This window comes from Miscanthus floridulus, chromosome 1, assembly GCF_019320115.1.
Source record: "Miscanthus floridulus cultivar M001 chromosome 1, ASM1932011v1, whole genome shotgun sequence".
Lineage (NCBI taxonomy): Eukaryota > Viridiplantae > Streptophyta > Magnoliopsida > Poales > Poaceae > Miscanthus > Miscanthus floridulus.
Window position 1 is genome coordinate 78,189,285 of NC_089580.1, and position 27,734 is coordinate 78,217,018.

General features: G+C 42.4%; 3 protein-coding genes across 4 annotated transcripts; 1 reads left to right on the forward strand and 2 right to left on the reverse strand.

The window, feature by feature from the left end:
* Positions 1-3,563: 3,563 nt before the first annotated feature.
* On the reverse strand, positions 3,564-5,328 carry LOC136487678 (GDSL esterase/lipase At5g33370-like). Its single transcript, XM_066484780.1, has 4 exons — positions 4,959-5,328; positions 4,735-4,862; positions 4,397-4,639; positions 3,564-4,293 (listed from the first exon to the last, which is right to left on the reverse strand). Exons 1-4 carry the CDS (start codon positions 5,311-5,313, stop codon positions 3,805-3,807), a joined length of 1,215 nt encoding a protein of 404 aa, XP_066340877.1. The 5' UTR covers positions 5,314-5,328; the 3' UTR covers positions 3,564-3,804.
* Positions 5,329-9,168: 3,840 nt separating this feature from the next.
* On the reverse strand, positions 9,169-15,236 carry LOC136487687 (chaperonin CPN60-2, mitochondrial-like). Its single transcript, XM_066484790.1, has 17 exons — positions 14,976-15,236; positions 14,354-14,485; positions 13,926-14,085; positions 12,324-12,499; positions 12,139-12,234; positions 11,640-11,744; positions 11,463-11,549; positions 11,284-11,373; positions 11,135-11,215; positions 10,977-11,045; positions 10,793-10,870; positions 10,616-10,711; positions 10,386-10,485; positions 10,167-10,270; positions 9,986-10,091; positions 9,792-9,870; positions 9,169-9,575 (listed from the first exon to the last, which is right to left on the reverse strand). Exons 1-17 carry the CDS (start codon positions 15,042-15,044, stop codon positions 9,473-9,475), a joined length of 1,731 nt encoding a protein of 576 aa, XP_066340887.1. The 5' UTR covers positions 15,045-15,236; the 3' UTR covers positions 9,169-9,472.
* Positions 15,237-25,483: 10,247 nt separating this feature from the next.
* On the forward strand, positions 25,484-27,734 carry LOC136487698 (uncharacterized). 2 transcript variants are annotated; one of them, XM_066484800.1, is made up of 7 exons: positions 25,484-25,915; positions 25,990-26,146; positions 26,317-26,412; positions 26,488-26,524; positions 26,706-26,975; positions 27,089-27,113; positions 27,280-27,734. In XM_066484800.1, exons 1-5 carry the CDS (start codon positions 25,878-25,880, stop codon positions 26,741-26,743), a joined length of 366 nt encoding a protein of 121 aa, XP_066340897.1. In that variant the 5' UTR covers positions 25,484-25,877; the 3' UTR covers positions 26,744-26,975; positions 27,089-27,113; positions 27,280-27,734. The 2 variants fall into 2 exon arrangements, with proteins under 2 accessions (XP_066340897.1, XP_066340903.1); XM_066484806.1 differs by having other exon boundaries at positions 26,317-26,400.

The following is a 27,734-nucleotide window of genomic DNA, read 5'->3' on the forward strand; positions in this document are numbered from 1 at the left end:
AATAGCTAATACTTGGTTGTTGATCAGGAGTTGCTACTATGCCGAATATATTTCACAAGTGCCATGCCTATAACAAAGTATTCTTCCGTAATTTAAATAAGTTGGCATTTTTATCCACCCTTTTTACTTAATCCCTGTGGGGCGTGTAGCTTTTCCAAGTTCTTGGGCGGTTGCAAGATAGAACAGTTATAACAGAATCACCAATCATTCATTCCTTGATCAACTGTCTATCCGGAGGTTTTATGAGTTTTGCAAAATAAATGTAAGTTCCTCAAATGATTCTCTCGATCGCTCAATGTGTATGAAACCTCACCAAGGCATTTTGATATTTTGCCTTCTTTTTCATCCTACCACTAAAGGCTTTTTGTGGAGTTTTGGGTATGTATGAAATTGAGGCATACTTGCATCACATATTTTGCTAAGTAAAAAATCGAACCTTAAGGAGATGCAAGTTATACACTTTGATCAAGACATGCAAGTGTGTGGATTTTTTTTATAACTTCCTAATTCTAAATATTGTTTTGGTACTCCTTTGATTCATGAATTTCTCTCTTTTTGGAGAATGCCTTTTATTTAAAAGTATGGGCTATCTTTATTTCTTTCTCTCTTTTTATTTTTATTTTCTTTTTTTTATGCTCTTTAGCATGCATTTTTTCTCTCATGCCTTTTGGCATGGATACTTTTCTTTTCTTTTCCTTCTTTTTCTTTTAGCATAGTCCATACTATTCTTTTTGGCATATGAAACTTTAGAAAGAGAGACTCATGAAACATTGATGGAGTAAGTATTTGGTGGACAGAAAATGCATGCTTTTGCATAACTCTTAGTATAAGAGTTTGCATTTTATTTGTGGGTGTACGTGTGTCTTGATCATGGGCGCATGACGAGAATCTCAACAAGGGTCGCAACAATTTGACAAAGCTCAATGCTCAAACAAGTAGCATATGACTAAGGTTTGAATTTGAATCATGTCATATCGCCTTGGTAGGTATTCATAATCATTGAGGAATTTTGAATTTTAGTATTTTTAAAATTAAAAACTCCGGATGTCTAGTCTCTCTTAGAACAAAATCATAGCAAATTCTATTTGTACCATATCATAACTCGCAACAACTTAGAATAGGAGTATGCTTTTGCAATCCACAAGTTCTCAAGTTTTTAGGATGAGATATTTTTTTAGCCAACAAATTTAAATCTTGTGGAATACTAAGTTACAGCCTAGGCACAGATGAATTATAGACAGAGCAACTATTCATCATTTCAACTTAGGAGAAACTAAACATTCTTAAAACACATATGAGAGTGAAATTCATATTTTTGTTGTTTTATCATATTTCAGTTTTTTGGTATTTTTAATTTTTTGATATTTTTTAAATGCTAATAAATAAATGCAAAGAATAAATGGGAAAATTTAAAATACAAAAAATAAAAGATACAAATTACGTCTGTGGGGTCCCCCAAGCTAGCTCATGGCCAGTTGCTTGGATGATGATTCTGAGGTAGGTTATTTAGTACTTATTATTTTTTTATATGGTTTTTCTTATAGGTTTATACTTTGTTTATTCCATCCATGTCTATACTTAGCAGTTCTAGTTCAATGATTAAACTAGTTTAATTTGATCAAGGTAGGTTGATCAACCTAAGCACCATGCTTAATTTGAAAAACCTATGAAAGTATGATCGTTAAAAATCATACCCCAAACCAAAACATACTTTGTGTAGAACATTATAGAGAGCCGCCTTTGCATGCGGCCATGCAACCGTCGGAGCAAGGTGGGCCCGAGAGGCGGCGGGGGGGGGGGGGGGGGGGGGGTCGGGAGCACCACTGGTGCGGCTGCACCAGGGCTAGCCCCGCTCGCCACCGCCATGCTCCGGTGGGCTGCTGGCTAGGCCTGGGTGCTTCCTCGGTGGTGCTTGGCCCAGTTTTGGCTTGTAGGTGGGCTTTTGCTTGGCTCATTTGCGCTTTTCTGCTTTACGCTTTCCTGTGTTGTGCCTTTTTATTATATTCCCATGTATTTCATATGTATGTCCTGCAAAACTCTAAGTATCCAATACATGTGGAAATATGTCAATAGTAAATGCATATGTGTCGAAAGTTTGTTTGTTTCTCCTATTTTGGATATTAATTGGCGGTCGGATATGGTCATTAAGGACTGCCAACACCTATCTCAACTCCCAATCTTCCCACACTTGGAAAAAATGAGCTCGCCATGTGGATAAATACGTGTGTTATCCATCATGCCAATCCGATGGTGAAAGGACGACAGGAAGAATAAGAAGTAAGGTAGAGTTCCTGATGCAAATGTACAAGAGATATAGAAAGTATAAAAACGGTTGGGGTAATTCAAAACTAATTTTACCTTCTACTTTTTAGGATGAGATTTTAGAAACTATTGGAGGAAAGCCAACAAATATGTTCCCAACCTTTTAGTCACTTGGAGAACTCATTAATTTACCAAGTAATTATTTTAGAAAATATTGGAGATGCACTTAGGCCTCACATGTAGCGGGCTTGACCACTCCACCCCCAAGTTTCCCTTTATTCACTTCACCCAATTTTGAAATGAGTATTTGGGACCCTATGCAAATTCAAATGAAAAGTTTTTAACTGCAAAATTATAGATATCATCAAGTACTACAACTTTGGTTTTTCTAGTTTCTCCATCCGAGGTCATTTGAAAATTTTGAGTTACAAATTATGAGAAAACCAAACAAAATTTTTCATGGATAAATGATTTCAAATAAAAAAGTTGTCATCCACAGAGCCATATAACTCATTGAGATATACAAGTTTTATTTTTGTTATTTCTCCATTCAAGGTCGTTCGAAAATTTTAAATTTTGATCAATACGTGAGGGTTTCAAACAAAGTTTTCGGACCATAGATTATTTCAAATAAAAAATTTATCAGCTGCAACGCTTTTTTTTTAGATCTATAACTCTGGTTTTGGTCATTTCTCCATCCGAGGTTGTTAGAAAAAATTTTAAAAATGGAATTTAAAAATGTCAGAACTTCAAACTGAATTTGTTGGATCCAAATGATTTCAAATAAAAAGGTAGTCAACAATAAAGTTGTACATATCTTCAAGATATATAACTTTTATATAAAATTTGTCTTCATCCGACTTCATTTGAAAAAGTTATGAATTTTTTAGGAGAGGGCTGCCGTGAGTGTGGGGAGGAGGCGCGCCTCCGCGGCGAGCTAGGAGAGCATGGCGTGGAGGATGGATTTGAGAGTGAGAAAGAGAAAGGGGAAGGTTTTTTTGAGAGGTTGGCATGGCCCCAGCGTCCAGCTGCACTGTAGCATGGCCACCTCAGATGTTGGTGCTGCCGTGGCGGGTTTTAGACCGTTGGTATACGACGGCAGTAGTCGTTTTTTTTTATTTCGAGGACGCAAATGGAAATACCCAAAAGTTTAAGGACCCAACTCACATTTTATTCTAGTAAAAACTAACAGTAAAACCTATTATGTTTGACTCTTTCATGATTAAAATATGCTTATCTTTTAGGACGGTGGGAGTATATATGTTCAACTCAAATATATAATTCATGATTTTTGCGATCGTTCCAATTCTTCTCTTTCAGCGTGTACACTAGACAAGTACTCTGCATTTGACACGTCATCCGAAGCAAACATGGATAAATCAGAACCACACCCCCAAACTCACAGTACATATTTTTTTTATAATGAACTCACGGTATATATGTTGTTTATGTGATCATCATGCACACACACGGGTCAGTCACAGATACAAACGACGTAGGCAGGCTTGCATTGGTTGTTTCGTCTGCGGATCAGGCCTGTCTCTAGTCCAATGCGGCGTCCATCTGGAGCACGGTGCTGAGGTTCATGGGGCTGACGTAGTCGAGCGAGCCGGACATGAACTGGCTGACGATGAACCGGTTGGCGCGTTCCGTGGGGTGGTACGGGTCCCAGAACACGTGCTTGCTCCGGTCGGCGCACAGGTTGGACGCCGGCGTGCAGAGCCCCAGCCCGTTGTGGGGGCCCTGGCCGCAGCACGCCTCCTTGGCCGTGGCGAAGCCGAACGCGGCCGGGTCGCTGACGAAGTCGAAGTGGACGCGGAACGCGTTGGCCGCGATGAAGGTGCCCGCGCCGAACCGCGCGTTGAGCTGGTCCAGGACGCGCGCCAGCTGCGGGTTGAAGAGCGACGCCGCCCGCATCAGCTCCGCCGCGCACTCGCCGTTGCGGCTGAGCTGCGCCAGGATCGCCGGCGCGCACCCGAGGGGACCCGTGCCCGTCACCAGCACGCGGCGGCAACCCATCGCGTACAGCCTCTGCATGCATGCACGCGTGCAGCAGTCAGAGACACCATAACAATGCAAGCAGTGTTTTTTTTAGGAAAACAGGAGGGTGCAAGCCCCTGCTGTGCTTGCGTACGATGAGGATCTTCTTGTACTCGGAGACGATGTAGCGGACGTAGTCCGGCAGCGAGAACTGGCGGGAGCGCAGGGAGAAGGGGACGAGGTAGTAGTTGTTGACGAAGTCGTTGCCGCCGAGCGTGATGAGCACCAGCGAGCGGCGCACCATCTGCCGCGCCCGGGCCGCGCCCACCAGCGCGCGCAGCTTGCCCTGGTACTCGCCGAAGTACTGCAGCTGCCGGCTCATCCTGATGATGTTCACCTGCATATATATGCATGGGTCCTCAAATCAAATCAAATATATATAAAGAGTTCCTGATGGATTGGGCACGACGACCATCGACCAGCACTACTCACGAACTGGAAGCCGGTGTCGTTGAGGATCCCGACGCCGGCTGACGCGAAGTTGGCGCCGACGAGCAGCTTCTGGTCGCGGAGCTCGGGGCTCAGGTACGGCAGCGTGGGCTCGGCGCCGAGGTGCTCGCCTGCATGCATGACAGATGCATGGGGTCGTTAGCGCGCGCGTACGTGGCAGCACCACATACGAGAGAGAGAAAGAGAGGGAAGCCGGCCGGCCGTACTGATGATGTCGGGGATGTTTTTGCCGTTGGAGAAGCGCCCCGTGGGGCGGTGCGTCGGGTAGTCGATCCCGTACGGCGGCGAGTCGGCGCGCGCCGTGGTCATCAGGTAGTTGTTGTTGCCGTTGTCCACCAGCGAGTCGCCGAAGACGAAGAAGGCGCGCGCGCACTCCGACGGCCTCGCCAGCATGCCCACGGCCACCAGCACGGCCGCCCACAAGGACAAGGAGGCAATGCCGCTCCTGCTCATCGTCGATCGGTCCTTGGAGTAGGTGAAGCGTTCAATCATGGCTTCTTCATGCACAACGCCACCTGCAGGCTGCAGCTCCAGGGCTGTCTGTTTATAAAGCATTGGCATTGCTCGATCATGGCCTCATGGGGGCAGCAGAATGATCGCATCCGATGGGACGGAATTAATCGAGCCACAATCTTAGATGCATGAAACTAATTAAATTGCTCCGCACTTCATTCATAAATTAACCTCCAAAGCTGCTGCTTGCGCGTTCCTGCATATATACACTCCACCTTTCCCGATCAGTCCATCAGCATTAAGTTGTACTACTCGTATGTAATCACGCATATATACAATTCAGGATTATTTAAGATGACGTCATTTCTCTCGGAACGTGTAGATTAGAATGCCATCACTCACATTTTTTATCGAATAAATTTGTACCGGAGCTTTAAGATGCACTACCCGAAACCGGCTATTTGCCGAGTGTTTTTATGTTTGCCGAGTATATTTTTTTGGGCACTCGGCAAACAAGCCATTTGCCGAGTGCTGCGAAAAAAACACTTGGTAAAATAAATACACTCGGCAAACGATGCAAAAAACACTCGGCAAAGTTCGACACTCGGCAAACTAGAAAACAAACGCTCGGCAAAATTAGGCACTCGGCAAAGAAATATGTTTGTCAAGTGTAACTGTCTGGCACTAAGCAAAGAAATATGTTTGCCGAGTGTAACTATTTGGCACTCGGCAAATAATTTTTTTTTTCTCTTCTGCCCTTGAAACTTTTTCTATCCTCAACATACAACATGTGGTATTCCATGTTAAAATTTGGTATATTTGTGGATCTGTTTGCTATATTTAATTAATTTAGTGTATTTCTAAGAATTGTATAAGTCAAATTTGAACTATAAGTGATTTAAATAATATAATAAAATGAGTAAAAAGAAATTTTGAACGTCTTGTTCAGGAAACACGACCACGAACGTGTGGCCGAATGGTTTTTAAATTCTAAAAAAGGCAAACAAAGTCTGGAAATCATGAGATTTGTCATGATGTGATGATATCATACGTGGAGGCTGTGGTAAAAAATTGAGAAGGTTTCGCATAATTTGTCACGTACGATGTTTACAAACCAAAACATCTCAGAAGAAGAATCGTAGCGATGAGAAGGAATCAGTAAGATTTGGAGTCAAGTGACGGTCGAATTGGGGTTTGACTTCAAAACTTTTTGTATAGACAATAGAGAACATAGATTGTTTCATGCGAAATTTTAGTAATTTTTTTGGATCTGTTTGATAATTTTAATTTATTAAATGCAATTATAGAATTTTAATTGGTATAAATTAAATTTGAGTTGTAACTGCATAAAATAATGGAATCATATTAGTAGAAAAATCATATATATATATTGTTGAGTCAATTTGACCAGGTATTTTCAAAGTACATCGAACAAACAAGGAAAATCACGTTATGAAAAACAAGGAAATAAAAATAATAATATATTTGCCGAGTGCCCCAAACCCTAGACACTCGGCAAAGATTAGTTTGCCGAGTGCTGTGATCTGACACTCGGCGAAGCCAGCTTTGTCGAGTGTCCTCGATCCGACACTCGGCAAACTCGGCACGTTATAAAAGCACCCGGCCGCCGCCCCCTCCCTCCCACCCTCCCCTCCCTCTCCCGGCGCCGCCGCCCCTCCCCTCCCTCCCGGCGCCGTAGACCGCTCACCTCCCTCCCGGCGCCGCCATCTCCCTCCCTCTCCCCCATCTCCCTCCCTCTCCCTCTTTTTTTTGCACAGGTGGTGGTGGCGGCGGGCTAGGCGGGAAGCGGCAGGCGAGCCGGGCGGTGGTGGCGGCGGCGGGCGAGCAGTGGCGGGGCGAGCCGCGTGGTGGTGGTGACGAGCAACGGCGGGGCTTGCCGCGTGGTGGCGGGTGAGCAGCGGCGGGGCGAGCCGCATGGTGGCGGTGGCGAGCAACGGCGGGACGAGCCACGGGGTGGCAGCGGCGGCGGGGGCGAGCCGCGTGGTGGCGGTGGCGGCGGCGACGGGTGAGCAGCGGCGGGGCGAGCCGCGTGGTGGCGGTGGCGAGCAGCGGCGGGACGAGCCACGAGGTGACAGCGGCGGCGGGGCGAGCCGCGTGGTGGCAGTGGCGGCGGAGGTGGTTTTTTTTATATATTTTTTTATTTTTTTTTTTGCCAAGTGTCCATGCCCAAAAAAACACTCGGCAAAGTCTTTGCCGAGCGCCCGATAAAAACACTCAACAAAGAAACGTTTGCCGACTCTATGTACGTCGAGTGCCGTTTGCCGAGTGTAACATTTGGCAAAGGCTTTGTCGAGTATTTTTTAGGCTTCGCCGTGTACCGTAGGAACACGGCAAACTTTCTCATTCCGGTAGTGAATGGTTGGTACTTGCATCTCTCTCTGTCTTTTGGTCGTGAGATGTGACCGTGGAACAACCCCCTACACGAACAACAAACTAATGAAACCTCGTGTTTAGCCCATCATATACTCCGATTGTCAGTTACTGATCGCTCGTACGACCCCTCATTAACCTCCGATTGTTTTCTGGTCGTCACCAGTGATGAGCTTACAAGAGTTCTAATTAAAGAGAAAGACGGTAAGATAAGTCGAGGTCCTTAAATTAAATACGTGCCAGTTCCGGCAGTTCAGTGGCACCTCAAAAGTGGATGGAATCACGCCAGGATCAGTGACTGGTGTGAGCATGTCTTGTCGCATTCCTAGCTCTCTGCAGGTACCGTACGTACAGCCCCACTGCATGACTGCATCTCCCATTTCCCACATCCATCCCCTGCGTTGCCGTCGCTCACGAGAAGAGAGGTCTTGGAGACGACGGGCATCGGGACGACGGGACATGTACAGCCATGCGTGATCGATCGACGATCGGGCAATCAGCGGCCCAGCCTTTTGTGTTTACCCCGCTCAGCAGGCAGCAGGGGGTTTTTTTGCCTCCACTGCACTACACCGTCGGCGAACGGAACGGTACACGCACGCGCTGCGGCAGTGCAGCGTAAGCGTAACCTGTAGTCTTTAGACGGCCAGGCCAGGAAGTAGTGACGCCTGTCGTTCGTCCTGCTTGGCAGCATTGGCTCGCCTAATCTAGTCCCATGGCAACACAATTTTCAGGCCATTCATTGGCCCGCGCGCGCATAGGGATTAGGGAGTTAGGGACATGACCGAATCGGCAAGCCCCGCCCGCCCTAGATAGCCCTAAGCCCCTAACCACTTCGTTTGCCCGCCGCCGCCTGCTTGATCCTGATACCAATTCAAGACGTCGCGTCGCCGACCGCCGCGCCGACCGGCCGTGACGGCAACGCGCTAGCGGCAGGCTGTGCAAGTGCAGCAAGGAGCACGGCAGCCACATCAGCAGTAGATCAGCTAGTATGGAGACTAGAACCTTCTTTGGCCTGGCTCCCTTGGCCTTTTAGCTAGGTCCTCCTGCTCGTGACTGTAGCACATTGTTGTGCAGCGGCTCCGGTCTCATCCACAGTGGATGAATAGGGATGAAAAGTGGCAGAGACGAAACCATACCAAACAAATCATATTATTCTTTAACACTACTTCAATGATACTTTTCAACGAAGGAACAACAAATCAGCATAAGCATCAGTATCAGTCAAATTTCAGCGAATCAAACAAATGCACAATATTTTTTCTTATCAAAATAAAACGTTATAAAAAATGCATATAATGCTCCTCCGCCATAGGCCTTTCTTCCTCTATCACGTGCGCCATCGATGATAGTTAGCTCAGTACTACAGTTATGAATGTAACTCTTCGCAAACAAACAAAAAACGTTATGATTGTAACTAGCGCTAATCTTTGTGATGCAGATGCACGCTCTCATGCCGCGCATGCCGCTCTACCAAGTCTCCAAGCTGATCTCTCATCCAGCTGAAAGCTACTAAATCTGACGTGTCCGACTATTGGATCGTAGGGGAGAAGCAAGATGTGTCCGACACTGACAAAACAGAACGGCAATCCGATTTTACCTCAGCCAAAACAATGTACTAATAATCAGACTACAGTTGGTTCGGCACAAGATGTCAGGATCCAATCTTGATCTACAGCTTCAGACCACAAAGTACTGTTCATTTTTTTTATTCCCACACTATAGCTCCGTTTGGAGTTATCGAGAGGTCCTACGTCCGCATACTCAAAATTGTATCCGCCTGACAACCAACTCATCATCGACCAAAATACAGTAAAGATGAACTTGCACCGCCTAAAAAAGAGTCTCTGCTTTCACGTGTATCGTGGGTGTGCTTGTCTTAGTAATCCATTCCACCCATGCCACCCATTGCTGGAGCCGGTGCCTCTTCCTTGGGGATCTCTACAATTATGGATTCCGTGGTGGTCATCAGGGACGACACACTGCAAGATGGGAGGGCAAACTTGTTAACACCAGCGTAAAAAGCAGACACCAATACCTAAAAAATTTAGTCATGAAGACCAGATGAACAAATTGTTGCCAATTCAATAGCCATAGAGCAGTTTTGAACGTTCTTCATCATCGTTGGCTGTTGCTGATAGTTTATCGTGGAAACTAGTCAATAACTTCCTACTGTTCAAAATAAAAGGTCAGTTTACCTAGCAGCATCCACCAAAGCAGTTCTGATCACCTTTAGTGGGTCAATGATACCAGCCTTCACCATGTCAACGTATTCGCCTGTACAATATCATTCATTAAACATATGTAGAATTGTAGAAACATACGCACCTTTAGCATCTGATCACTTTTAACTGTTTGAATGAATTGGCAGCCAAATGCTGAGACATCATACCTTTAGCAGCATCATAACCCAGGTCGGTATTTTCTTGCTCCAAAAGCTTGCCCACAACTACTGCTCCCTCCACCCCAGCATTGGAGGCAATGGTGTGTACAGGTGTCTGCTTACAAAATATTCCACGTCAGCTTAGCACACAGGTACGAGTCCAGAAAAAATAATTCCAACTTTCCCAGACCTTCAAAGCATTCTGAATGATTTGCACACCAATCTTCTGATCAAAGTTCGCTGTCTGCAATTTATCAAGCTCCTTCGATGCATAGAGAAGAGCAACACCACCACCTACATATACAATTAAAGATTGACTATCAGGCATACGGACGCAACAGGAAATCAATAGGAGTAACTAACACAAAGGAAATCAGCATAAACATCCCATGAACTCTAAATGATGTACCTGGTACAATACCCTCTTCAACGGCAGCTTTAGTAGCATTCAGTGCATCTGTCACTCTATCCTTCTTCTCACCAACTTCTACTTCACTGGCTCCTCCAATCTAGAGGAGGCACACAGGCACAAAATCAGCAAATATCAGACAGCCACAGGTAACAGTTATTACTATAGAAAACAAAACTGTTTGAAACATGTAATCTGCCATTAGTAAATACATAGGTCAATAACCTCACCTTCAGTACAGCAACACCTCCAGAGAGCTTTGCCAACCGCTCCTGGAGCTTTTCCTTATCGTAATCTGAAGTGCTATTCTCAATTGCTGATCTAATCTGCAACATCCATAAACTATCAGAACCAGAAAGTTAGAAGCAATTTAAGTAAGCACACAATAAAAGTAATATTGCATGAACCTGCTCTGCCCTCTCTTCAATAGATTTCTTGTCTCCAGATCCATCAAGAATAACAGTGTCATCCTTAGAGACGGTCACCTGCATTGAAAAGTAAGTCGTTCAGCATATAAAATAGTATTATCAAAGCACAAGAATCAATAAACATGTCAGAAAATAGAAAATACTATTAAATCCTCTACTATACCTTTTTGCATGTACCCAGCATGTGAGGCTCAACATTCTCAAGGTTCATTCCTAGCTCTTCAGTTATTACCTGAATCATGATAGATGCAGAGATCAGACATGCTATTTTGAATTATGCAGAAAAACAAAATGCACAACAGGAACAACTGTGAAGCCTACCTCTCCTCCAGTAAGGATAGCAAGGTCCTGTAAGTTTGCCTTCCTGTTTTCTCCAAAACCAGGAGCTTTGACGGCGCAGACCTGAACACCATTCCAATTAGAACTACAGAAATGGTACCAAACACAGAAACTTGGCAGAACCAACCTACCTTGATGCCTGCACGAAGCTTGTTAATAATCAGAGTGCCCAATGCTTCACTTTCCACATCTTCTGCAACAATCAGTAGAGGCTTTTGTTTCTGTTCCAAGCAAAGAATGAAAAAAATGAATCAGTAAAGGCCACAATGATACCAATACTGATACCACTAAATGACAGCAAACAGATTACCTTTAGAGCCATTTCTAAAACCTTAACCACAGCATGCATGTTTGTAACCTTCTTGTCATGAATTAAGATCAATGGGTCTTCCAATTCCTGTGACACAAAAAGTACAACTAAGATATTTTTGTGGTGTACACAACCAAAGGTCTCAGAAAAACATATATAGAGGTAAAGGGCACTTACACATTTTTGGGTTTTTGAGTTTGTAATGAAGTACGGAGAGATGTAACCTCTGTCAAGTTTCATACCCTCCACAACTTCAAGCTCATTATAAAGGGTGTTACCGTCCTATAGAACAATTAGATCAGTAAATTGAAACAGCACAACGCAGAAAAGAGCAATTTGAGGAAGCCAGAAAAGACAAGAATGAAGCATACAGCACTGTAGCAACTATTTGATCTTTTTCTAATAACATGTACCAATGCTGTGGCTCAAAACTTTTGAGAAATATTTCTAATAACTAACGTTGTGACGTGGCCAAACAAGGAAACAATCAAAATGTGCATTTATCAGCACAAGTACACCTCAAAAACAGAACCATGTAGAGTTGTAGACAATTAGAATCACTGAAGCTGAGTGCATTAGAATACTAGTGCAAGTGGACTAATCATACAGTGGAAACAGAAGGGTCCGTAGAGGAATAGCCTAAAAATAACTCAGGTAAGCTTTGGTTTTAACTTACCGCAATAGTAATCACACCCTCTTTGCCAACCTTCTCCATAGCCTTGGCAATAAGCTCACCAATTTCCCTTTCCCCATTTGCTGATATTGTACCCACCTTTACAGGATAGAGAGAATTAAAAAAAGAGAGAGAAGGGATGGACATGATAAGAACAAAATAAAATAACTAGAGCCTTGCAGATATACCTGTGCAATTTCTTCTGAAGTGCTGATCATTCTGGCCATGTTCTTAAGATTGGTCACAACAGCATCAACAGCCATTGAGATTCCACGTCTTAAATCCATTGCATTCATTCCAGCCGCGACAGATTTGCACCCCTCAGTAAATATTGCTTTTGTCAAAACAGTGGCACATGTGGTACCTGAAATTTTTGGATATCAGATCAGGTATGGTTAGAAGAAAGCATCAACAAGCTACATACAATTCAACAATACAACAACAACAACAACAACAACAACAAAGCCTTTAAGTCTCAAACAAGTTGGGGTAGGCTAGAGTTGAAACCCAGCAGAAGCAATCAAGGTTCAGGCACGTGAATAGCTGTTTTCCAAGCACTCCTATCTAAGGCTAAGTCTTTGGATATATTCCATCCTTTCAAGTCTCCTTTTATTGCCTCTACCCAAGTCAACTTCGGTCTTCCTCTGCCTCTCTTCACGTTAATATCCTGGTTTAGGATTCCACTACGCACCGGTGCCTCTGGAGGTCTCCGTTGGACATGTCCAAACCATCTCAACCGGTGTTGGACAAACTTTTCTTCAATTGGTGCTACCCCTAATCTATCACGTATATCATCGTTCCGAACTCGATCCCTTCTTGTATGACCGTAAATCCAACGCAACATACGCATTTCCGCGACACTTATCTGTTGAACATGTCATCTTTTCGTAGGCCAACATTCTGCACCATACGACATAGCAGGTCTAATCGCCATCCTATAAAACTTACATTTTAGCTTCTGTGGTACCCTTTTGTCACATAGGACACCAGATGCTTGGCGCCACTTCATCCACCCTGCTTTGATTCTATGGCTAACATCTTCATCAATGTCCCCGTCTCTTTGTAGCATTGATCCTAAATATCGAAAGATAATATATTCCTCCTCCCGAGTAGTAGTGCCAAAGTCACATCTCATATACTTAGTTTTAGTTCTACTGAGTCTAAAACCTTTGGACTCCAAAGTCTCCCTCCATAACTCCAGTTTCTGATTCACTCCTGTCCGGCTTTCATCAACTAGCACTACATCGTCCGCGAAAAGCATATACCAAGGGATGTCCCCTTGTATTATTAGCAGCATAGCAAGAAATTAGATAACCTTATATAATCTTATTATGAAGAATCAAAGCTGGTATTCACACCAATAGAGAAAATAACAGCGTGCACACCACCAGAGCTAACAAACTTCACAAAATAGCAAAGGCTGTTAGTAGCAATACTGAACATATTGGAATCACATACTACACTTCCCAAAGATCCAAACAGTATATCAAATGTATAGCAACAGTGGAACTGAAGAAACAGCACCATCTACTCCAGGAACACAGAATACTTCCACACAAGTACTACCTCCGTCCCAAAATAAGTCTTCCTCTTGCATTCCAAGAAGTCAAACAATCTTAATTTTGACAAAATATATACCAAAAAATACTAATATTTGTGATACGAGATAAACATCATTAGATTAATCACGTCATATACTCCATAGTAAACCTATTTGGAGATACAAATATTAATACTATTTTGTATAAACCTAATCAAAGTTGAAATTGGTTGACTAAAGGATGCCATACCATCACCAGCAGTGTCATTAGTTGCGTTAGCAACCTGTTTCACAAGGCTTGCACCAACATTCTTTACTCTATCCTTAAATTCAATGCTCTTCGCAACAGTCACACCATCCTTTGTGACTTTCGGTGCACCAAAGCTTTGCTCAATAACCACATTGCGCCCCTGCAGAAGGCAGGAAATAAGTTCAAGTACAAAACAAACAACTAATGCAACAGTATTACAACAGAGTAAAACACACCAAGCAATATTGGAATCAGTGAGTGCAATAATGAGCATTTGTAGCTCCTAGAATATTGGCATAAGGAAGGAAACTGACATATGGAAGTGCTCAGCATAACTAGAAGGCGAAGTCGTGTTCTATTAAGAAAATTTGGTACTCATTATATTGTTCAGGTAATTGTTTGTCATCTGTATAACAGCATGGTTATACCTTAGGACCCATTGTCACTTTCACCGCATCTGCCAACTCCTCAACACCCCTCAACATCAGAGCACGGGCCTCAACACCGAACTTGATGTCCTTAGCAGCATAGTTCCTGCTCCAGGCAAGCCTGCTTCCAACCTGTAAGCATCACACACAACAGCCGAGAATGAGCACATTTAATTTGAAGCCACGTGATCAATTAGAGACTGCCTTGCCCAAGGTTACACAACAACAATATAACAAATTTCACAAGACATCGATTTCTGCTGGATCAGATCAAAGTTTCCCAGCTGCCTATCAGTGCATTCGAGGTCTAACAGCTAACTGGAGCACGGTAGCGACGAGATCACCACCGTAGATTTATGTAAAGCCCCTCACAGAGAGCTAGCCTAGATCTTGCACTAGCGAACTACAGATTCCGGCAGATCGCCACCAAAACGAAAGGCACCATGCAGCAAACCCCAAACCCACTGAATCCTAAGCAATCTAAAGTGACAGAGAGTCCAAAAGATTCAAGAGGGTCTAAGCCCTGCACGCAGAACTACCAGAACCCTCATTACCAAATCTGAGAGCGGGGTCCTCATCAGACCCATCACAACTACGCCCAGCAACACGAGTCTGCTCTCACCTGGCGAGCGGCGGAGCTGCTCCCGGCTTGCCGCACCTTGGAGGCGAGGCTAGCGGCCGCGCGGTACATGATTGCGGAAGGAGGCGCGGGGACCGAGGCTATGGTCGGCGAGAGCTTTGGGTGGTGTGGAAGAACGAAGGCGGCGGAGAGTTGCTTCGCTTCTTTCTTGCGTAGGGGGAAAGGACGCGAGGCGGCGACGAGGTGGGGGACGGGTGGTTTTTAGAGACAGCGCGGGCGAGACGAATGGAGGTGCGCGGAGGCACTAGAAGCATCCACTAGGGTTTAGGGTTTTACTCGTTGTTGATTGATCGCCTTTGCGGCGGGGTGCGGCCGCGGCAGCCAGCACAGGCGCTGTGGTCGTCCAAGTGGGCTTACATGTTTCTGGGCTGCGGCCCGCCACTTCTAACCCATCAATCTGAATATCACGGCGCAGGCCCACCCAGCGAATATGGAAAATACCCCTTTTGCTTTCGGAAATGCTTCTGTCCGACCTGCTTCCTTCTCGGACACTTTTTTAACTGGACCACAGTATATACAGCGTGCCAACGATCTAACGGTGTTCATCTTTTCTCTTCCACACCGCTGCTCGTCTCCTTCACGTAGTTTCTCGTCTTCCTGACAAAGACGCTGGCCTGATGCGGCTGCTCATCTCATCGACGCCGCTGACCGCCTTACTCCCTCATTGCTTTCCTCCCTCACGCCCCCTCTGCCCGCACATGTCCTTGTTCTTCCCTCACTACTATACCCGCTCGTCGTCCTACCTTGCTTCCTTGGCAGCACATGGATCTAAGTGGACATCTCCATGGTGAGGTGTTTTTCGGCTATAAAATCCTCTATGGTTGGGTGTCTCTCGACGATGAATTACACATTGGAGGTGTGTCCTCGCTAGCGACAAGCTCCTCCATGGTAGCCAGGCTCCTTCACAAACAAGCGCAACCAAATTTTCATTTTTCGGTGGGTTATTAATGAGAACGGGGATTCCGATCTTCCGTCAGGTACAGGTAACTATCGTTGTGGCGGAGAATGACACACCAATCCGGTTTCAGATCGAAAGATCGAACCCTGCAATCTTAGCACCACAACTCCTCTAGTTATCAACCGAGACACGGATCCGGTTGACCTCACCAAAAAAGCTAATCCCAACGAAGAACACAAGCAAGAACAATAAAGAAAGCAACCAAATTACAGATAATGATTAATATCACGAAGTTGAAGTCTCACAAACCGATGAACGACAAAAGTGTTCTTGACAGATTAATCTAAGCAAAACTCAAAACCTAATGACGGCGGTGGCGTATGATTATAAAGGTCTTAGGGTCGTCGCCTACCCTGGACACACCCCCTAATAGGCCCAAACACGATACACGGTCTAATGGACCAAAAGACAGTGTCGCAGTACCTTGACAGATTCTAGACGCTGACTTGTTTCGCCCGTTGATTCTGAAGGCCTTTTGATGTGAAACCACTTGGATTGACTTCCATATAAAATTAGCTTTCCAACCATATGTGGATCATCGAAAACGGAGTCCGGAGTCCTAGATGACCAGTTTAAGGCAGACTGGTCCTGAAGGCCGAGGCAGACTCGAAATCATGTTGGACCGGGCCTCCGGTTTCTGTTGAATGTCCTTGTTGATCATCAACGCCTCCACCTCTTCCTCTAAGTCCCTCGTGACCCTCTCCAATGTTCCTAAGCAAGATAACATCATTAGGTAGTAGTCTATTCTCAAAAGTATAAAAATGATCGCTTAAGAACGAGCTCACCTCTAAATTAAGTTGACGCATTCGAACTCGGGTCATTGGACCTTGCATGACGTTGGAGGATCAGCAGGTACATCTGAAGGAGTGATGTCCTCATCATCCTCCCCTGAGTCGTCCTCGACTCAAGCTTATCTTCTTCTCCCAAATAAAGCTTCAAATCTGCAATATTAAAGGTGAGACTAACCCCAAACTTGGGTGGCAACTCAAGTTTATAGGTATTATCATTTATTTTCTCAATTATCTTATAAGGACCAGCTGCTCTTAACATTAATTTAGACTTGCAGCTCAGTAAATCTATCTTTTCTCAAATATAACCAAACCAAATTACTCGGTTCAAGTTTAATTTCTTTTCTACCTTTACTACCAGCAATTCTATACTTTTCATTCATTCTTTTAATATTTGCTTTAGTTGTTTTGTGCAACTTACGAATGAATTCAACATGCTCTCTAGCATCACTATATGTTCTCTCAGTAGTAGGTAAAGGCAAAAGATTAATAGGAGCGCGAGGATTAAAACCATACACTACCTGAAAAGGACTTACCTTGGTGGTGAAATGTTCCACCCTGTTATATACAAACTTCACATGAGGCAAACACTCTTCTCACATCTTCAAATTGTGCTTCAAAATTGCTCTCAACATGGTGGACAATGTTCGATTCACTACCTCAGTTTACCCATTAGTTTGGGGATGACATATTGTAGAAAACAGCAGCTTGGTACCCAATTTATTTCACAAAGTGTGCCAAAAATGACTCAAAAATTTTATATCGCGATCTGAAATAATAGTAGAAGACATACCATGCAAGCGAATGATTTTTTAAAAGAAAAGGTCAGCAATATAAACAGCATCGTCGCTCTTATGACAAGGAATAAAATATGCTATCTTATAAAAACGATCAATCACCATAAAAATACTATCCATCCCCCTCTTAATCCTTGGCAAACCCAACACAAAATCTATAGATATATCAGCCCAAGGAGTATAAGGAATAGGAAGAGGCATATATAAACCATATGTGTTCAACCACGACTTAGCTTTTTGACATATGGTGCACTGAGCCACGTACCGTTCTACATCTCGCCTCATCCTAGGCCAAAAGAAATATGTGGACAGCACCTCCTCGGTCTTCTTGGCTCCCAAATGTCCCATCAATTTGCCTCCATGTGCCTCCTGTAACAACAAAAGACGAACCGAGCAAACTAGAACGCATAGGCGATTAGCTCTAAATAAAAACACATCATTGATCATAAACTTATTTCATGTACGTCTTTCTCTACAATTTAGCAACACGTCCTTAATTAGGATCAAGCGCATATTGTTCTTTTACTGATTCAAGCCTAAAAATCCGATAATCAAGTTGGAACCGCAATGTATATCGTCTAGACAAAGCATCAGCAATCACATTATCCTTTCATTTCTTGTGCTTGATAATATAAGGAAAATATTTAATAAATTCAACCCATTTAGCATGCCTACGATTTAGATTATGTTGAGAGCGAAGATACTTAAGTGATTCATGATCAGAATGAATAACAAATTCTTTAGGTCATAAATAATGACGCCACGTCTCTAAAGAACGGATAAGTGCATATAATTCCTTATCATACGTGGAATAAATAAGAATAGGACCATGTAATTTTTTACTAAAGTAAGCAATGGGTTTACCATCTTGCATCAAAACACCTCCAATGCCAACTCCACTAACATCATATTCTAACTCAAAAGTCTTACCAAAATTTGGAAGTTGTAGCAATGGTGCGTGTGTGAGCTTGTCCTTCAAAGTGTCAAAGGACTCCTCATGTGCCTTTCCTCAATGAAACACCACCCCTTTCTTCGTCAACTCATGCAACGGGGCAACAATGGTTCTGAAATCTTTGACGAAGCAGCAGTAGAATCCTGTAAGACCAAGAAAACTCCTCATCTGTGTGACGGTTTGGGGAACTGACCAACTCTTTATGGTTTCAATTTTCATCTCGTCCACCTCAATTCCCTGTGGAGTTACAACACAGCCAAGAAAAAAAACTCGATCCATGCAAAAGATGCACTTCTCAAGGTTACCAAATAAACGTGCATCACGTAAAGCATTAAAAATAGCACGTAAGTGATCCATATGTTCATCAAAAGACTTGCTGTAAATCAATATATCATCAAAGTAAACTACCACAAAACGACCAATAAAAGCTCTTAAAACCTCATTCATTAAGTGCATGAAAGTGCTAGATGCATTTGTCAAACCAAAAGGCATTATTAACCACTCATACAACCTGAATTTGGTTTTAAACATAGTTTTTCATTTATCTCCAAGTTTCATTCTAATTTGATGGTAGCCACTTCGCAAGTCAATCTTGGTGAAAATTATAGAACCACACAACTCATCAAGCATGTCGTCTAACCTAGGAATAGAATGATGATACCAAATAGTAATATTATTGATGGCTCTACAATCAACACACATACGCCAAGTTTCATCTTTCTTAGGAACCAAAAGTACAGGAACGGCACAAGGACTAAGACTTTCACATACATACCCACAGTCCAAAAAGACTTGGACTTGCCGTTGAATTTTCTTAGTCTCCTCGGGATTGGTTTGATAGGCAGCACGGTTGGGCAAGGTTGCTCCCAAAATCAAATCAATTTGATGCTCTATCTCTCTCATAGGTGGCAGCCCCGGGGGTATCTCAGCTACAAAAATATCCTCATACTCCTACAAAAGGTTAGTGACAGCAGAAGGCACCAAGCTAATAATATCATCAAGCGAAAACATAGCTCGTTTGCATACCAAAGCATAGCAAATATCATCATCAGAAATTTTAGCAAAGTCATATTTTGTTGCAAGCATAACACCACCCTTTAATTTAATCTCCTCAGCCTTAGAAATAGATATAGACTTATCCTTTTTAGGTGGGAGAATAGAATGAGCAACTTGCTGATTTTCAGATTGAACATTATTCAAATTAGCAGCGCGTTCTCTATAAGCTTATACAATTTGAGTAGGGGTCAAACGTCCCAAAGTAATTTTCTTTCCTTTATGCACAAAGGTGTATTTATTACTTCTACCATGGTGTGTAGCATCATTATCATGTTCCCAAGGATGACCCAATAAGAGTGAACAGGCTTACATAGGTACCACATCACAATCAACAGAATCAGCATAAGAACCAATGGAAAATGAAACTCTACAAGTTTGTGTTATCTTTGCTTTTCCAGAATCATTTAGCCACTGAATATGGTATGAACATGGGTGCGGACGTGTGTTCAAGCCAAGCTTCTTGACCAAATCAGAATTCACCAAATTATTGTAGCTACCTCCATCAATAATGATACGTGCTCGACGGTTGCTGATGACGAAGAAAATCTGGAATAAGTTATGCCGTTGTAGCTTCTCAGGTTGCTGTACTTGTGAGCTGAGCACCTGCTGTACAATGATGCTCCTATAGGACGCCGTGACCTCGTCGCCAAGGACTTCACCGTCCTCATGATCTGTATCTTGGTCTTCTCCATCCTTAATGTCAGAGGTGTTGATGTAACCATCTTCTGTAGTAATGTATGCCCGCTGACTTGGGAAGTCTTCTACACATGGCCAATGCCATGGCAGCGGTGGCACTGAATGCCTAAAGTGCGTTCCGTTGATGCAACAGATGAGGTACTCTTGGTAGGCACCTGCAAATAATTTTTACCTAAATCTGAAGGTCATGCGGGAGGTGCCTTAGGTGTAGCGGTAACTCCAGAGGCTGTTGGTCGCTTGCTCGCTAGTGGAGGCGCCCGAAAAGTGGTTGGCTTGGTCATCCCCGAAGATGGTGCCGAGCGTGGCGTGTATGTGGTGCTGACCTTGCTCTTGCTCTGCTGTTCACACCCCTGTAATTCCTTTTCTGCAAGCATAGCAAACTGAAACAACTAGTTGACAGTGTTAAATTCTTTATAATCAATAATGTCCTGAATCTCGCGCCTCAAACCTGAATAAAAACGATAAATGGAATCTTCATTCTCCTCGACAACACTACAACGCATCAATCCCTTTTGGAGCTCATCATAGTAATCCTGTACAGATTTATCTCTTTGCTCTAAACGCATCAATTTCTTACGTAAGTCTCTATGATAAGAAGGAGGTACAAAACGATCACGCATAGCTACCTTAAGTTCTTCCCACAAACCAGGTAAAACATCCTGTGCAGCTAGCTCATTCCACCAAATAATAGCAAAATCATTAAACTCACTAGTAGCTTATCGAACTCTATGATGCTCAGGCACAAGGTGAGCGCTAAACTTTTGTTCTACTGTCATCTCCCAATCAAGATATCCCTCAGCATCATAATGACCTGAAAAAGATGGTATTGTGAACTTAATCTTAGCATAAGGATCATCGGGCACATGATGATTATTACCTTGATGGTGGTGGACACCACCCATACCTGTCGTGTTGCGGCGAAGACGTCGTCGTAATCTTGCTTGTTGGGAGGTTGCTCAATCTATGTTCCTAGTGGCATCATGCACCGTGTCTTCTGGCAAGAGACCATCGATGTTGCTACCGGAGACGTCATTGTTGTTGACCGCCACCAAGGTTTTCCAGCTCAGTAACCTTGTCGGTTAGCATGGAAATTCGTTTGTCTATTCTCTCCATGTTGTTGCCAATGTTGAGTTCAATGAGTGCGCAGTGTCGGCCTTACTGACGGCCTCATTTATCCTTTTTTGGACATCCTCTACAACAGCTTGTAGTTGCTCTTGGCTGACACACTCGTTGAAACCCTTAGGATTGTTATCTCCACCCTTACTGACGGCCTCATTAGAAGACGTGCTCAAAATCGATAAAAAGCTTGTGACCACGAAAAGAGGATCTTGTGACCAGTTTTTGACCAAATTAAAATTTTCTAACCCTATTAGAGCGAGGGATGGATGGATCAAAAAAATTCTAATCGATTTTGATATATGGAACATTGAAATCCGAGTTCGTATACGAAAACTAGACCAATTTTAAGAATTGACTCCAAATTAGAGGACAAAACGAGAACAATGTACGTAAAATTGGTCACGGCAGCAAGGATTTGATGAAAATAATGGGAGAAAACACACGAACTGGACTCTAACATGACCTAACCAGCAGCAAGACCTCGACCAGGACACAAACTCAACACGACGGACTCACTACAAGATTTTCGGTCTACTGCAACGCCGAAGAATTGCAACGTAGAAAATTTGGTTGCCAGAGATTGTTGTATTACAACCATTCTAAAAAATGGTAGCGATACATGCCTTTAATACAACGGTTTTCAAGATGTTGCAAAGCTCTGTTGCATTTGGTGGACGATATTGCAATGGTGAAAAATGGTTGCAGTAGACTTGATTTTGGTTGCAATTGTGTGGTAGTACTGCAACTACATTTACGTTAGTTGCATTTGGTTTTGACTATTGCTATGGTTTTTTTGTGTTGCATAAAATTTGACAAGTGTTGCAAATGCTAGATACTTAATGCAACGAGAACTCTTGGAGGCGAAGCAAAAGTGGGGGTCAATTGCAACCTTTTTTGGCAGTTGCAATATACTTTGATATTGTTGCAAGTGCTAAATTTTATTGCAACGAAATCTATGGGGTCGAAGTGAAAATTGTGTTCAAGTGCAACGCTTATTTTTGGTTGCAATATACTTTGATAATTGCAACGAATTTAAAACTTAAAAAAAGTATGGAAAGAAAAGAATTGGGGACGCATATATTAAAATTAAAAAGTGCTCCCCACAGGATTCGAACCATGGAGCTCTAGTCCAGATAAAACCTTCTCCACCACTGCGCTATGTAGGTGTGTTCGTTGTAACTCAGGTTTTAATTTATTTGATATGATTGAAGACCTTATGAGTTATAAAACGCCCCAACCCTGGCCCCATCTCGGCATCTCCGTCCTTATGCCTAGTGTCTGAAACTTTCTGTTAAGTAGTAGTTGCTGTTAAGTACTTGATGTTAAGTATGCGTGGATGTTAATTAGTACTTGAAGTTGTACCGGGGTGGTTGGTCACTTTGTTAGCGATAGTAAATGCCTGACCGTGCACCATCGGTCACATGCACTACGCCAGATTCGTACAGTAGGAACGAGGGCGTTTTTACTGTAGGGGCGGCTGGGGTTGGGGACGCCATTACAGTGGGCGTCCTCGGGCCCCAGCAGCCCAGCCACCCCTACAGATGGCACTGTAGGGGCGGCTGGTAATCTGAGCCGCCCCTATAGTTGGGGCTGATCTGTAGGGGCGGCTCAATCACCAGCCGTCCCTGCAGTGCCCAACTGTAGGGGCGGCTGAATCACCAGCCGCCCCTACTGATGGCGCACGAATAAATAGCAGCCAAAATTTGAAAGGTTCAAATTTAGTCAAATAACAAGATGACCAAAATAAAAGTTGTAGATCTTGATGAGTTGAACAACTTTTGTATTCATCACTTTTACATCTGAAATCATTTAGGGTTTGAAAATTTGGTTTGAACTTATCAAATTTCAAATTTCAAATTTTAAAATGTGTAAAACATTGTCACATCCAAGTTTGATCAAACGTAAATGCTGAAGCATGATTTTAGAAATTTTTAGAAAAAAAAACATCACATTTGGAGTTAGTATGAGGGAGAAAAACTAGTTACAAGTTTTAGCCACAGATTAAAAAGAGAAATCACATTGTTCTATATGATCCTTACATGATCATAGTGAACAGTGTGATTTCTTTTTTTTAATCTATGGGTTAACTTTGTAACTAGTTTTTCTTCCTCATACTAACTCCAAATCTGATGATTTTTTTTCCTAAAATTTTCTAAAATCATTCTCTATCAATTTATTTTTTTGGTTTTGTCAATATATACATATGAAAAGTTTGAGCAATTTAAATTTTGAATTTCAAAAAAATGCAACTTCAGACAAGATTTTGGTACCCCAAATGATTTCAGCTGAAAAAGTGGTAAATACCAAAGTTGAATAACTTATCAAGATATACAACTTTTGTATTGGTCATTTCTTCATATGACAAAGTAGTACTGACATTGTTCATAAATGTGACACATGTCTTGTAAGGTTTTATAAACTATATGAGACATGTGTAAGATTAGTGAATAATGTGTGCTAAAAAATTGTCAAATGAAGAAATGACCAAAATAAAAGTTGCAGATATTCATGAGTTGAACAACTTTGATATTTATCACTTTTTATGTTGAAATCAATTTGGGTCTCAAATTTTGGTTCGAACTTGTCGTTTTTCAAAATTTTAAATTTAAAAGGTTCAAATTTTGTCAAATGATAAGATGACTAAAATAAAAGTTGTAGATATTAATGAGTTGAACAACTTTGGTATTCATCACTTTTTATGTTGAAATTATTTTGGGTCTCAAATTTTGGTTCGAATTTGTCATTTTTTAAAATTTCAAATTTGAAAGGTTCAAATTTAGTCAAATGATAAGATGACAAAAATAAAAGTTGTAGATCTTGATGAGTTGAACAACTTTTGTATTCATCACTTTTACATCTGAAATCATTTAGGGTTTGAAAATTTGGTTTGAACTTATCAAATTTCAAATTTTAAAATGTGTAAAACATTGTCACATCCAAGTTTGATCAAACGTAAATGCTGAAGCATGATTTTAGAAAATTTTAGGAAAAAAAACCATCACATTTGGAGTTAGTATGAGGGAGAAAAACTAGTTACAAAGTTTACCCACATATTAAAAAGAGAAATCACACTGTTCTAGATGATCCTTACATGATCATAGTGAACAGTGTGATTTCTTTTTTTAATCTGTGGGTCAACTTTGTAACTAGTTTTTCTTCCTCATACTAACTCCAAATCTGATGATTTTTTTTTCCTAAAATTTTCTAAAATCATTCTCTATCAATTTATTTTGTTGGTTTTGTCAATATATACATATGAAAAGTTTGAGCAATTTAAATTTTGAATTTCAAAAAAATACAACTTCAGACAAGATTTGGTACCCCAAATGATTTCAGCTGAAAAAGTGATAAATACCAAAGTTGAATAACTTATCAAGATCTACAACTTTTGTATTGGTCATTTCTTCATATGACAAAGTGGTACTGACATTGTTCACAAATGTGACACATCTCTCATAAGGTTTTATAAACTATATGAGACATCTGTAAGATTAGTGAATAATGTGTGCTAAGAATTTGTTAAATGAAGAAATGACAAAAATAAAAGTTGCAGATATTCATGATTTGAACAACTTTGGTATTCATCACTTTTTATGTTGAAATCAATTTGGGTCTCAAATTTTGGTTCGAACTTGTAGTTTTTCAAAATTTTAAATTTAAAAGGTTCAAATTTTGTCAAATGACAAGATGACTAAAATAAAGTTGTAGATATTAATGAGTTGAACAACTTTGGTATTCATCACTTTTTATGTTGAAATCATTTTGGGTCTCAAATTTTGATTCGAACTTGTCATTTTTTAAAATTTCAAATTTGAAAGGTTCAAATTTAGTCAAATGACAAGATGACCGAAATAAAAGTTGTAGATCTTAATGAATTGAACAACTTTGATGTTTATTAAATTTTCATTTGAGATCATTTGGTGTCTCAAAATTATTTTAATAGTTTTGATTTTAATTTTTTAAAATTTAAATTTTTTTCTCCATTTTTAAAAGTTCAATTTTATAATTTTAAACTGTATAATTAAAAACTTGGAGACTCATCACGAAGGCTTCAACGCCCCGTCCATATAAAAAGGAAACAAACACCGTCCAAATCCGATGACCACGTGCTTCTCACCCCCGCGTCCTCCTCGCACGCCGCGCGCCGCGACCCCCTCGGCTGCCAGGGATCGAATCCCACACTCAATGCCTTTTTTCAGAAAAAATGAAATATCAATGCTCCTCTCGTGGGAGACCGCGCGCGTGCGCCCGGGATGCGCCCCAACCGCCGCTCGCGAGTCCAGGCGTGAGGCAGGCAGGCTGATCCGCGCGCGGTTGCCGGGATCTCAAGCGCCACCACCTTCGCGTGCGGCTGCCGGGATCGCATGGGGCGCCACCTCCGTGCCGCTAACTCTGTGCTGATGGATGGGATGAGGCGGAGCGCCGCGGCGAAGTGCCCGGCGGCGGGGGACGAGGAGGAGAAGGGTGCGCTGGCGCCCGCGGAGGACGCGGAGGCGTGTCCGGGACCGGGAGCGGGTGATGATCTCGCATCCTATCAGCCTCCGAAGCGCGCCAAGGTGCTGATCTCCCTCTATCCCCCATGCATGTGGCTCATTGAAGTCTCTGGTTTTGATTTGATTTTTGATGTTAGCGCGGTCTCGCTCGAGATAGATTGGGTGCACGGAGGCGGATACCGCGAAGCCGTCGGTGGCGGCGGCGGCAGCCGGCGCCGTTGCGGGTCCACTGCCCAACACGGCTGCCCTGCAGGCGCTGACGGGCGCCATGGACAAGCTAGAGGCCCTCTTCAGGTGCAAGTAGGCTCAGTCCACTTGGGTTGATTTTTCACCAGTGCCTTCAATTTGGCTAGGAAGAAGAATCGATGGAGCTTGTTGCTGGGAATGAAATTTTATTTTATAGTATAATTGATTTGGTTGGCTGGACTCTGCAGTAAGGCCGGATCACTACTTTGTTTGTGCAGGTGGAAAGAGTAAGATCGATTTGTTATCAGCCAGGAGTGCTTGCTGTTTTCTTGGTTCCTAAAAGGGTGCTTCCTGTGTATCAGGTACCAACACATGTAGGTGAGCCTTCAGACATTCAAGATTTCAAGTTACAAATTTTGTCGATAACATTTTCTTGGTGGAAATTGCAGCAAGCTGGAGTGATACGTAAGAGGAGTGTCAAAACATGTAATTCTTTTTGTGGACGTACTTTTACTACCAAATTATTTTCAGATACAATGTCCCATGGCCAAGTTCTGAGCCAACCTGTGCTTAGGCCACTCGATTTAGGAAACTATAGTATTTTAAGTTTTCAGTTAACTGGTTGGTTACTGATATACTTGCATTACGTCTCATTATTTATTTGCAGATTATTTTTCTAAAGAAAATATCATGCTCTTGATGTAATTTGCTTCCTGCTATGTCATTGTCAAATATTAACAGTATGTTTCTTTAGAACAATTCCTTTATATGTTTGAGTAGATTAGTGCACTTGTTAGCTCATGTCGATGCTGGAAATGAGACGAAATGCAAAGTCAAGGGCATGAAGCAATCCGCAGAGGAGAACCCGCCGATCCGGTGGTGGAAGGGCAATCTTATAGGGAGTGGCGCGTTCGGCAAGCTCCTTGCCGTCAACCAGGTCGGTATGCATGTTTCCATCTCGAAGGTAGGACCTTTGAACGGAGAGAACTTTTTGAGCGATTTGATGGATCTGGGATTGTTTTCTTGGTGGCTGTTTATGATTGGAAGCAGCAATGCGACAAGACAGAAGGCCCAGGTGAGAAGTTTTGGTCTCAAACAATGCTTTGACTTTTATATTTTATCCAATTGTTCAAATTAAATCTATCTATCTATCTATTTATTCCACTCTAAAATGCTTGTACTGTTAATTTGACGAGTTAACCAGGGAGAGTATTTTTTTATTCACTTTATTTCTTTATCAGGTCATCTGGAAATATACTAAACAGCTTTTGCCTGGACTGAAATATTTGCAACACAATGGAATCATACACAGGGATATAAAGGCAAGAAAATTTCTCCTGTTATATGAATCCTGTCCGCAAATGCTTATAATGATGTGGCTTCTTGTTATTTTGTTATATTCCATGGCACAAATATACTTGTTGATAACAAAGGTTGCTTTGGATAGTTTGTTATCTATTGTGAGGTTGATGGCTTGCTTTGACCTCAGTAGTAAATGGCTGTCGAATTTTTCTTTAAAAGTGTTCGATCCTTTTCATTGCATCTTAGCTTAGACTAAAGTGAGCATGTGAACGTATAGAATCTGTTTTTTTACTGATCACTTATATGGACTTTCTGTTATGTGTAGGTAACTGTTCTCACCTGTTCTTTGTATTTCTTTTTGTTTAGCTGAGTGAGCACTAGTTCTCAAGTCAAA

Coding starts and splice junctions, on each gene's coding strand:
- LOC136487678 (XM_066484780.1), bottom strand. CDS start 5,313: ATGCCAATGCTTTATAAACAGACAGCCCTGGAGCTGCAGCCTGCAGGT. Junction 4,640..4,734: donor ACGACACCGGCTTCCAGTTC/GTGAGTAGTGCT, acceptor ATATATATGCAG/GTGAACATCATCAGGATGAG. Junction 4,294..4,396: donor AGTACAAGAAGATCCTCATC/GTACGCAAGCAC, acceptor GCATGCATGCAG/AGGCTGTACGCGATGGGTTG.
- LOC136487687 (XM_066484790.1), bottom strand. CDS start 15,044: ATGTACCGCGCGGCCGCTAGCCTCGCCTCCAAGGTGCGGCAAGCCGGG. Junction 11,216..11,283: donor AGCTTCGTGCAGGCATCAAG/GTAGGTTGGTTC, acceptor AATGGTGTTCAG/GTCTGCGCCGTCAAAGCTCC. Junction 10,271..10,385: donor TGAAGAGGGTATTGTACCAG/GTACATCATTTA, acceptor TTGTATATGTAG/GTGGTGGTGTTGCTCTTCTC.
- LOC136487698 (XM_066484800.1), top strand. CDS start 25,878: ATGATCTCGCATCCTATCAGCCTCCGAAGCGCGCCAAG. Junction 26,147..26,316: donor AAGCTAGAGGCCCTCTTCAG/GTGCAAGTAGGC, acceptor TTGTTTGTGCAG/GTGGAAAGAGTAAGATCGAT. Junction 26,525..26,705: donor TAAGAGGAGTGTCAAAACAT/GTAATTCTTTTT, acceptor ATTTATTTGCAG/ATTATTTTTCTAAAGAAAAT.